The 12,794-nt window shown below is 40.9% G+C and overlaps 1 protein-coding gene across 1 annotated transcript in view; it reads right to left on the reverse strand.

Annotated features, from left to right (window-relative positions):
• The window catches only part of LOC126203072 (phosphatidylserine decarboxylase proenzyme, mitochondrial), a 126,610-nt gene extending 120,460 nt beyond the window's left edge, over positions 1-6,150 (reverse strand). The window contains exon 1 of the mRNA XM_049937311.1: positions 5,855-6,150. Within this exon, the coding sequence (XP_049793268.1) occupies positions 5,855-5,895 (41 nt within the window). The 5' untranslated portion in view covers positions 5,896-6,150. The remainder of the gene's footprint in view (positions 1-5,854) is intronic.
• Between the last annotated feature and the right edge of the window lie 6,644 nt (positions 6,151-12,794).

Below are 12,794 nucleotides of genomic sequence, written 5' to 3' on the forward strand. Positions count from 1 at the left end.
GCAATTGCGTTTGGGTTGGTAGATAACACACCATTAATGTTAACACTGGGAACACCTGTTGTGGTCTGGTACCCGAAAACACGTTTGATCTTTGCCCAGACTTGGGAAGTTGACGTATGGCACCCAATGGTTGAGACATGTCTCTCCCAATACTCCCACTTCCATAGTTTGATAAGTTGGCGAACGTGAGCATGGAGCTGTTTAAAGGCTATGAGGAGCTCCAGGGAAGGGTGCTGCTTATGACGCTGTAGAGATGGCTGACACTCCTTAATTGCTTCAGTAACTTCCGGTGACCACCGAGGGACTGTCTTTTGCCGTGGTCACCCTAAAGAGCGATGGATTGTTTTTTCTGCCACAGAAACGATTGTTGTTGTCACCTGCTCAACCATCACATCGATGTTCCCGTGAGGGGGAGATTCAACGGTGACAGCAAAGGTGAAAGTTCCCCAGTCCGCCTTGTTTAAAGCCCATCTGGGCTGCCGTTCATGGGCTTGACGTCGGGGCAGTGATAGGAAGATGGGGAAGTGGACACTACCACACAGGTTGTCATGTGCTCTCCAGTGGATAGATGGGAGAAGTCCTGGGTTGCAAACTGATAAATCAATGGCCAAGTAACTACCTCGAGCCACACTTAAATGTGTGGCGGCCCCAATATTTAAGGGGCAGAGGTTCGAAATCACTGCCTCAGCCAGTAAGCACAGTGCCACCCCACAAGGGGTTATGAGCGTTTAAATCTCCCAAAAGTAGGAAAGGTTTAGGGAGTTGATCAATCAGTGCAGTTAATACATTTAGGGATACTACACCATCTGGAGGAAGATATACATTGCAGTCAGTTAATTCTTGTGTCATTGTCATTCTGACAGCCACAGCTTCAAGAGGGGTTTGAAGGGGCACAGGTTCACTGCAGACTAAGTTTAGGACATAAACACAAACTTCACCTATACTCGATTACAGTCGCTACAGTTCCTGTAGTATCCCTTATAGCTGCGGAGGGCAGGGGTCTGCATTGCCAGGAACCAAGTTTCCTGGAGGGCAATGCAGAAAGCAGGTGTAAGGTTAACAGTTGCCGTAGCTCAGGCAGGTTGTGGAAAAAACCGCCGCAGTTCCACTGGAGGATGACATCATCGTGAGACTGGGAAGGTATGGAACATTCAATGAGGCAGTTTACGCCTCAGGTCAACTGCTGCCACCGACTTTCTGCCTGAAGAGTCTATATCCATTTTGTCTGAGGGTCTGGTGAGATTTAGGTCCAAAGCGGACACCAGAAGCTCCACTTCATCCACAGACGCAGAGCTTGGAGTTAGTGGTAGTGGTGTGGGTGCCACCGCAATTCCCTTGGTCTTGGGGACATTCTTTTTGGATTTATCCACTGTTCCTTGGGTTTCCCTGGCTGGGAGGACTTCAATGTTTCAGTCTATGGGACTTAGGATGAGCGTGAAGCCCTGTGACCAGCTGCTTTTGGGCTCTTCTGCCACTGGCAGGTGTTATCTTTCCCATTATCAGAAACCTGGGAAGGGAGTGACACAAGGGACCCCTTTGTAGTGAGAGCAGGCGAAGAAGTTGTACGCTTCTCCAGCTTAGAAGTGGGGACAGACATCCTCAATGGTGAGGGGAGTGTTGCTCCTGAAGTAGGTGATGCAGGAGCAGCAGGGAGGGTATCGCCCCCCCGCCATCAAGGGGGCAGGTGTAGTCATCTGGCTCTGAGAAGTGACTGGGGTTGGCGGAGCTGATGGGCTAGAACTATTGTAGCAATGGCATAAGATGATGTCCTGTGTACAGGGTGTAGGCGTTCAAATTTCCTCTTAGCCTCAGTGTAGGTCAGTCGGTCCAGGGTCCTTTACTCCATGATTTTCCTTTCTTTCTGGAGAATCTTGCAGTCTAGTGAGCAAGGCGAATGGTGCTCTCCACAGTTGACACAGATGGGAGGCGGGGCACATGGAGTATTGAGATGTGATGGGCATCCGCAATCTCGACATGTGATGCCCGAAGACAGTGGGAAGACATACGGCCGAACTTCCAAAATTTAAAGCACCGCATCACAGCAATAGACCATCACCCCTCGAAGGCCCAGATGAAGGCACCGGTGCCAACCTGATTATCCCTTGTAGCCCAGTGGACACCCCGAACGAAATGTACACCTCGCCATTCTAAATTGGCGTGCAGCTCATTGTCGGACTGAATAAGAAGGCCGCTGTGAAATATGATACCCTGGACCATATTTAAGCTCTTATGGGGCGTGATGGTTACAGAAACATCCCCCAACTTGTCACAAGCGAGTAACGCCCGTGACTGGACAGAGGAGGCTGTTTTGATCAAGACTGACCGAGATCTCTTTTTGTCCTCTAAATGCTCAACAAAAAACCGAGGCTTCATCATCATGAAAGATTCCCCATCGGCTCTCGAACATGCAAGGTACCGGGGCGAATAAGAGCCGCCGCCATCCTTAGCCTGATGTTCCTCCCATGATGTGGCCAGGGAGGGGAACAATTTGGGGTCGTACTTCTGTGCATTGAATTAAGCCCGTGAACGCTTAGAGACTGCTGGTGTTTGACCACCAGCAAGAGATGATGTACTATGCTTCATTGCATGTCATCCACCCTGATGCCACCCACCCCGAGCAGGGGCTCTCCCCACGGGTGCCACCCAGCCGCAGCATAGGCCACCTGGCAGGATGGCCATTGCCGGGAATCCCAAAGCCCCAGGGGGATTGGAACCTACCCATTGGCATACATGGGTAGTTAATGGCGCAGGTATCAGCAGAGCGATCCCTGTGTGGTCAGGGGGCTACAACCAACAGCAACAGGGTACATGGTGGCCCCACCACAACGGACACAGATGATGAAAAAATACGCACCCAGGAGGGTGACCTCGCCCAACAGTTTGAGAATGAGCAGAAGTGCAGATCCACGTCGACGAAGGCTGCAATAGGTCTTAGCACATGATGGACACGATGCACCATATAAGATGCCCTTCCCCAGTTGGGTCACTCTTTGGGAATATTTTGAAAAATGGAGGTCCAACCCTACAGTGGACCATCACATAAAGGCTGAAACATGTGAAACTCCTTTTAGTCACCTATTACAACAGGCTGGAATACCTCAGGCCTATTCTTACCCCCAGATCCGCAGGGGGGAGGGGGGGGTGCAGGAGTAGGTTTAACAATGAATAAAAAAATAGGAGCATGTGTAAGCTACTGCGGATAGCATAGTGAACGCATTATTGTAAGCAAGATAGACACAAAGCCCATGCCTACCACAGTAGTACAAGTTTATATGCCAACTAGCTCCACAGATGATGAAGAGATTGAAGAAATGTATGATGAGATAAAAGAAATCATTCAGATAGTGAGGGGAGACGAAAATTTAATAGTCATGGGGGACTGGAATTCAATAGTATGAAAAGGAAGAGAAGGAAAAGTGGTAGGTGAATGGGGGGACACTTTAGGCTGAGTTTGAAGTTTGTAAGCTCCATTTGCTCTAAAACTGTTTCTTGATTTTAGCCTCTATGTAGCTGATTGAATGCTGTATGAGGAGTGCTGTACAGTTACAGAGGAACCCTGCATTGTGTTTGTTTTCTGTCACAGGCCTCATTACAGGACGAAGCCAACATCCAATACCATTAGGTTCAATTGACCTGGATTCCTAGGTTCCAAACAGTTGAAGACAAGCTTGCATGCTTCATTGAGTCCACCATGCACTTGCTTAGCATGGACAACTTTGTGCCAGACTGCAAATGTAGTTTTTACCACTTGTGGTTTAGCACTCCAATTTGAGCCAACAATTTTGCAGAGGGTATTGTTTCTATCACTGACTTTCGTTTTGGTGTTGGTGCAGTGCTGCTTATATGTGACAGTCCAGACCAGAGTAATAACCAATTATTCGGGATAGGAGCAGTGCTCCAACAGCATTCAACTCTGTGGAACCCAGGCCACTCCAGACATATGCCTCTTGTGGTGATAACAGGCAGAAGTTACTGTTTTTGTAGGATGTTGCTGTGTTTATTTTACATCGACACACTCCACAAGCCACTATATGGTGTGCGGTGGAGGGTACCTTGTACCAGTGCTAGTAATTTCCTTTCCTGTTCCACTCACAAATAGAGCAAGAAAAAAAAAAAAAGACTGTCTACGTGTCTCCGTACAATCCCTAATTTCTCTTTATCACATTATCAACATCCTCACATAAAATGAACATTGGCTGTAGAATCTTTCTGCAGTCAGTTCTCTAAATTTTCTCAACAGTGTTCCTTGAAAAGAACGTCACTTTCGTACCAGGGATTCCCAAGTGAGTTCCTGAAGCATCTAAACACCATTTTGAGCACAGTATTGTTAAAGATGGTGTACAGTTTTAATGAGCCATGCTTCACCTCTTCAAATGCACTGATCTGGATCACAATACCATGATTTTCAGTGCAAATGAAGTTTGTGATGTCATTCAGTAATGGTTTCCCATTGGTGAAAATATTAGAAAGTGTTGGGACCAGTATGTTGACTTGAGGTACCTAGACAATTTTTCTGTTCTCACCACCTGCTTCTTTTTTCCATGAAATTTCACAAAAAACAAGTGGTTTTTGAGGTGATCTCTAAAAACTAAGTCTGGTAATCTTTTGTCAATGTGTACATCTTTTACATCGAATGAGAGACGAAATGCATCACTGATTGAGGTGAGGCCTATGAACACCATGTCCATGATCCTTTGGTTTTCAGTGATATCACTGAAGTGGCACTTTTTTCCTTTGCAGAATCTGTAGCCCAACAATGACAATTTGATATAAAGAATCTATGCACAGACAACACAAATGGCTTCCATAAAAAAAACATAATTTATCAGTACACTTAAACACGACAGCATAAGTCTTAGATTTTGTATGTTACAAAGGCTTTAGAACTACAAACACTACCATATGACATGTATAAAATAACCAATTATGTTTTTATCCAGCAACATCAGACAAGGGATCACAATAAACTTATTCAGACATTAGCTTTCAAAATCAGGGCCAACCAACAAAAATAAGATCAGCAGATTGGAGGAAATGAGACTACTCACAGAGTGATAAAATTACCTAATGCCCAATGCCTAGAGAGAATTTGACAAGTCAGAGATACAGGAAGGACAGACCGCTAATAAAGAGTAGACTAAATTGGAAGGGGTACAAGAGAAAAAACAAAAATACACAGCAGCAAAGTGGAGGGTAAAAGAACCGGAAATGTTCATAATATAAAAGATGAAAATAGGAAATATAAGCAAATACAACATGATGGGATAAATAGATGGAGTGAGGACGGTAAGAAGAAAGAAAGTACCTGTACAACATCGCATGCCAGTACACTGGTCAGACTCAGTCAGATAATAATTCACCCACTTGTACAGTGTGTCACAGAGAAAGTTACATGAGTATCAAAAATTTAACGTGGAACTTGAGAAACAATTCAAATGGGCCTTTATTTCAGAGATACATGTGGCACAACTGTCTGGCAGTAATTCATAGTATCAAACACCTGAATCTTGGGATTTATAGCCTGGCGTTTAGTTCTTTCAATAACACCACAGTAGACCTACTGTGCTGTTCTCATTAACCACAATTGTGTATATTCATATGTCTGTGTATATAACATCTTATTTTGTGTTAAGCTCACAAATCCTACATCGCTGTAAAACGATCCTTGGGGAGTAAGTTACTAATACAATCAGCACAATGTTTTGTATTCTTAAATTAACCACAAACCTGGGATGAAATTTACTTGTTCTTAAAAGAAATCGTTCCTGTCTATTATTGCTCACATACTAGTGGAAGAGGAAGGAAACATAAAGTTCATAGCAATCAAAGTTTATATAGCACAATAGATAAATACCTTAGTTTCTTCAAAATCATCCGCAATGTATGCGCCAGCATTCCAGTAATAGAAGTTTGCACGTATTTCTAATGTGATTGTTCGTCTTCTTACGAAAGGTTACGTACGCACTCAAATAAAACCGCTCTTTTTCTGTGATGTAACAGCACAGAAATAAGAGACATTTGAATTTCCATAAGATTTTAAATCATAGTGAACTCGGTGCGAAGTGTTCCATTTAACTAATTACTATAATTCGAGTGTGTCTCAACTATGTAAACAAACTTAAAAGATAACATAAAAGTCTACTACTATCGACTCCTGAAGACTTGCTATCGATATTATTGAGAAATACTGACATTCACCTATCGACTTGTCGAACTAGTTATCGATATTCAGTCTCCTCCGGCTGGCGGCTACATTTCAGAGAAGTGTCTGGCGGGCCCCGAGGAATCATGACGTCACATCATGACATGACGTCGTCTCTCACGCTAGCCAATATCGCTGGTAGTTTTCGAAACGCGGATATTCTTTGAACATGACATACCAATGCCTTGTGGGTGTATAATGGCGGGTTTTGTGATTTGTGTGCGTTAAAGCTTTTCAATCACGGAAAAAAATTGACAATACTTGCTGCAAAAGCAGATGTGTGCAGAAGAGAAAGGATACTTTATATTCCAGATAATGGACGGTAAGTAACTTCTGTTAGTAATCCTATAATGCTCAAGAAAAGTAAAGTGTATGGTAAATCTAGAGAAATTTGATTCTTTGTGCCTATAGTATTCTGATGCATTATGTTACCCAGTCAAGTTTCTTTCAATGCATCAAGTTGCAATCATCGTAACTTTTTCGTGATCAAAAATTGTGTAGTAACTATTCCAACGTCAGTAACCTGCACATCTGAAAACTTTTGAATGTTCAAAATTACATCGTTCATCATAGTCAGTATTTTGTACAGTAAAATAGGTATGAATTGCAGTGACTGAATCCAGATTTGAGTGATGTAATCTGTTTTTGTAATGGATGTTTCAGTTTCTGAAGTGAAAATCCAAAGAAGAGAAGACAGCGAGAAGTAGCTTTTTGTCCGTTTCATGGTTTATAGGCCTACTGGGGAAACTCGCCATGTAAAAAAACGAGTAACGCATCAAGCTTGGTACCTCCATGGTGATGTGGAAATCCGAGCGTAGTTAATAAAGAAATTAATTCAGTGTGTGTGTGTTTCTTTTGATTCCTTAATCATGTTGCTTATAGTAGACCAAATTTAATTAAAATACCCAGGCGATAATTTCAACATAAATTGGACTAAGGACATAGCTGTTTCTAATGGCTTTGCTGCTTCTCAGAGGCAAAGTATGAACATTTACCTTCCTCAGGCATGTGCGTTCACTAGTCATCTATGGCAAAAGAAATCACTGACTGAAAGCATAATTTGCTTGGTAGACATAATTGGAAATGGCCTTTTTAGTTATAATTTTACATTTTTGGATTACAGTACTCCCTGAGAGATTAACTTCTGCATTTCTTTACCCTGACATGATTAGTAATGGATGTTTCACCACCAGGTCAGGCATACAGCATTAAGTGTCCTGTTCTGCTGTGAGCAGCATGGTAGTCAATGTGTTAAGCAGGCATTTAGGAACTTTGAGTGTGAAGTATATGCATCTGTACAGTCGTGGCTAAAAAGAACAGCTAGAATGCTAATTACTGTTTCAGGAATTATCCTTTACACAGTTAAATATGTATCTAAAAATGAATTCATGAATAACTTTGTAGTCATTTAATCGTTTGGTTTTGTAAGACATTTAAATAAAAATACTGCAGACCCAAAAATAGTCTGGAAATGGCAAGGAATATCAAATATAAGTAAATATTTTTCCTCAGTAAGATTAAAGTGTAAAATTGCTGATACCTGGTTGTTACCATATCACTGCTGGCCCCAGCAGAGCAGTCTGCTGTGACCACCAGCACCTTCATGCCAGCCAACGGGTTAATACACAAAATAGGGCAGTGCAAGCCTTGGTCCGTAATTCTCATTGGTTGAAGCAACTAAAATCAAATTTCTGAGGTGTGCTGGAACTGTGTTATTGGTATATTCCCCAGCATGATTTAAAATTTTTGCATTGAAATGGCACTGACAGTGCGTAATATATTTTGCAACTGAGAATAGATACTAAAAAATTTATGTGGGAATATATTTCAAGAAACCCTTTCATACCGAACCTGACAATTATATTGACACACAAGTAAACCCACCTGAATGGCACACTGGATTACACAAGCATTAGCTGTAGGTGTAGAATAGGTAATTTACACGGAAAACTTTTCATACAAATTTTATTGTAAAGCACACTAAAGTTAAGGGAAAGGTGCAATGTCTAGATGAGATAAACTTGGACACACAAGAACTGGTTTTGCTTGCTTGCTCAGATATATGGAAAATTAACTGTAGTATTATATGACATACAACACATCTGAGGTGTAAATTTGTGGAGAGGAGAGATTGCATTGAGCCTGTTGTGTATGGTGCACATTTTGTTGCAGTGCTGGGATGATGTCATCCAGATTTCAAAATTAGTGGTCTAGTAATGAAACTCTCATCAGTTTTAATATTTAAAAATAAACATGCCTGAAAAAGGAAGCTGAATTAGGACTTTCAATTAAATTGCAAAAATGTTCTTGTTTTGCACGTTCACTGCGGATGACACTTAAAAGCACGGTGTTAGTAGCTCTTATTGACCTTCGTGTCAGCCACAGTGAACATGTTGAAGGTTTTAAAGTAACAAAGTAGTTGTTGACATTCAGGTATTAATGGATGACAGCAGCAAACAGCAATGAAATGATGTGAATTACTTAAACCAGGAATTAAACAAGTCTACATAGCTTTGAACACAGTCAAAAAATGGTTCGTTCAAATGGCTCTGAGCACTATGGGATTTAACTTTTGAGGTCATCAGTCCCCTAGAACTTAGAACTACGCAAACCTAACTAACCTAAGGACATCACACACATCCATGCCCAAGGCGGGATTCGAACCTGCGACCGTAGTGGTCGCGTGGTTCCAGACTGTAGCGCCTAGAACCGCTCGGCCACCCCGGTCGGCGAACACAGTCATTTCAAACTTGTTATTCACTGCATATTTGTATGCTATAACTAATACAGCAATCTTTTATTTTCTCATCTTTGATCTGGGACACGTGTCACATCTTACTTGTTTTCCTAGAGCAACTCCAGGTTTACAAGATCCACATTTCAGAATTCTGGTAATTGCTAGTCCTACCTCATGCTGAAAGTGTGGGTTGATAGCTGTCTCTTCAGATATGATCTCATCAACTGCCATTTCAGAAACTTGAAGCAAAAATGTGATTATTCAATTTTCTGTCAGTGATGAATATATCACTAATGATAGGTATATTCATGATAGTATAGAACAGTGCAGGGACATCTGGAACACCTGCTGGGTAGACTAAACTGTGCACTTCACATCCAGTGCATCAATTTCTTCATAGGTAGTATCATAGTACACTACTATCTCAGACTTGATTGTTGCAATTCTCAACAGCATTATGCCTTGAAGACACTAAACTAACAGCCTTCTTAAGTTTCTGAATGAAGGATATAATAAGTAATATATCCAAAAACAATTAAGTTTTACATTTTGCTGTCAGGAACTCTTTTGGAATCTTTCCTTTTATTATTATTTTGTACATGTGTGGCCTTTTTGTTTCCTCTTCCCAGCTTGACAAGCACATCTGATTTGCTTAATGGGGATATTTATTGTAACAAAAAAAATAAAAATAAATATGTGGATACAATGCAACCTGCAAACCAAGATCATCCTCCAAAACTTTACGAGCCTAGGAAATAAGCACAATGATTTGGACATAATAGCATGTTTTAATAAACCAGATGTTTCAGTTATTACTGACAAGGGAACCTCCCCATCGCACCCCCCTCAGATTTAGTTATAAGTTGGCACAGTGGATAGGCCTTGAAAAACTGAACACAGATCAATTGAGAAAACAGGAAGAAGTTGTGTGGAACTGTGAAAAAATAAGCAAAATATACAAACTGAGTAGTTCATGGGAAGATAGGCAACATCAAGGACACTGGGCCCGCAGGAGCGCCGTGGTCTCGTGGTAACGTGAGCAACTGTGGAACGAAAGGTCCTTGGTTCAAATCTTCCATCGAGTGAAAACTTTAATTTTTTTATTTCCAGTTTATGTGACAAACTCTTATGTTTTCATCACTTTTTTGGGAGTGATTATCACATCCACAAGAAAACCTAAATCGGGCAAGGTAGAAGAATCTTTTTACCCATTCGCCAAGTGTACAAGTTAGGTGGGTCGACAACATATTCCTGTCATGCGACGCACATGTCGTCACCAGTGTCGTATAGAATACATCAGATGTGTTTTCCTGTGGAGGAATCGGTTGACCTATGACCTTGCGCTCAAATGTTTTCGGTTCCGATTGGAGAGGCACGTCCTTTCGTCTACTAATCGCACGGTTTTGTGATGCGGTCGCAAAACACAGACACTAAACTTATTACAGTGAACAGAGACGTCAATGAACGAACGGACAGATAATAACTATGCAAAAATAAAGAAAGTAAAATTTTCACTCGTGGGAAGACTTGAACCAAGGACCTCTCCTTCAGCAGCTGCTCACGCTAACACGGGACCACGGCACTCCTGAGCTCACGTTCTCCTTAATGTTGCCTATGTGGCCCATGGACTACTCAGTTTGTATATTTTGCTCATTTTTTCACAGTTCCACACAACTTCTTCCTGTTTTCTCAATTGATCTATGTTCAGTTTATCAAGGCCTATCCACTGTGCCAAGTTATAACTAAATCTGAGGGGGGTGCGATGGGGAGGTTCCCTTGTGAGCATGGGTATACCAAAAAAGAATCTTATTATGCACCCATTAACAAAGAATTTCTGCTCATCTTTCAGTAGGGATATCAAACCTTATGGTGATGTTGCAAAAAGTGGCAATAATTGGTGCTCAAAGATGTAATTCCTTACGTGTTGAAGGTGTTACTGAACTTTCTGCGATAAGCTATAGATGGGAAAGGAAACAATTTTAGATATAGAAAGACCTCCATCTGAAAGTACAGATATTTTTTTAGCTAATCTCTATCAGTTGCTTGTAGAGAGAGACAGTAAATACTCGGGGAAAACAGCTGGGTATTTATGCTGATAATTGTTCACAGTTTGATAAAACCGTATCTAACACAAATCAGTTTTCACTCTTAAGGATGGTGAGTGACACACACAGATTTAACATTGCTGGTATGTAATAAAGGGTACCCAGGACTTTGTACTGGGATACTTTCTTTTGTTGATTTATGTAAATGACAAAATACTGCTCCCCAAATTCAAGGATAGTTCTGTATGCCGATGCTACATCCATTGCATGCAAGTGTAAAGATCATGAGCAACTACAAAAACTATGAAACTGTATTACAAATGAAATAATTCAGTATTTCTATGAAAATCATCTCATTGTCAGCACAAGATAGCAGCAGCAATGGATTTTCACCCCACATGACAGATTTTGAAATTCAGTTGTGCACTGGAACTGATATTGTCATCAAAGAAAACTACTGCTTGGTTACAGTTAAACTTTCTATATTTAACATGTTATAATGTGGAAACTAATTACCGTACAAGAACATAACTTGGTAGCATTAATGTCAAGGACATGGGGAAGAGAAATAATGCAGAATCAACTCAATTGAAACACTTAATGTGCTGCTACAGTACACCATACCATTACATACCAGTACCATTACTGGTGATGGAGGCTGTTATGAAAAGCTCGCAATTTTATTCAAATCTGATGTGGCAAGTCAAGAGAACTTTTTATCCATGTGAGTAAAATTATTGTGTAAAATCGATAGCTCAGCTTCTTACAGTAGTCTTCAGGGCCCTTCGGAATCTTTCACTTACATGTCAACATATTTACTCCCTAATAGTATTTGTTGTTCATAATAGGGGTAATTTTACTCTGTTCAGTGAAATGAACTTGCAAAATACTGAAAGTAAAAACAATGTCCATGTAGACTATGCGTCCCTGCCTACGAATCAGAATGGAATTTCACATTCTGATCGGAAGTCTTTAACAGGTTGCTGCTAGACATCAGGCAGAAAACTGAAAATCCTAAGGTATTAAAAAAATACAAAGTAAAAAAATTAATTTTATGAGCCTCTCCTTCTATAATTATAATTAAACGTAATGTTTTGACTCACTGATGCACATACTAGTTAACACTATGGTTCAAATTAACAGGAATTTAATGTTACCATTACATGTACGGCTGACAGTACTCATTGTAAAATTATGAAATGCTTTGTATGAAGTATGAGAGAAAAACAGCACTTGAATTGAAAAAACCATTTCTAGCTTTCAGGGTCATTACTTCCTTCCTCTGGGAAGATGAATATGTTTTGTGACTGGAAATGAGGGGAAGATCACTTACACCACCCATATAGAACACTTGCGTGACACATTCATGAGTACTGCTCCAATGTTTGAGATCCAGGTCAGATTTAAGCAACACATTGAAGCAACTCAGAGGCTGGATGCTATATAGATTTCAAACTATGTGTGAGTATAATGAAGGTGCTTGGCAAACTCGTGTCGTGTGAGATTCCCTGAAGGGAAAACAACATCTTTTTGTATAACACTATTGAGAAAATTTAGAAGGCATGAGAAATCAGGGCTCGGATGGTAGACAGCCTTTCTTCCCTATCTCTGTTTGCGAGTGGAACAGGAAAGAAAAGGATTTGTAGTGGTACAAGGTATCCTCCGCCAGGTACCATTTGGTTGCTTGTGTATTATGTACATACATCAAAATATGGAAGAAAATTGTGACTGCCTACTACATTAAGAAGTAATAGTTGAACTAACCTAAAGCTTCGTGATTTACTTCAAATGTTTTGTCCACCTGATACAC

Source organism: Schistocerca nitens, chromosome 9 (assembly GCF_023898315.1).
Source record: "Schistocerca nitens isolate TAMUIC-IGC-003100 chromosome 9, iqSchNite1.1, whole genome shotgun sequence".
In the NCBI taxonomy this organism is placed as follows: domain Eukaryota; kingdom Metazoa; phylum Arthropoda; class Insecta; order Orthoptera; family Acrididae; genus Schistocerca; species Schistocerca nitens.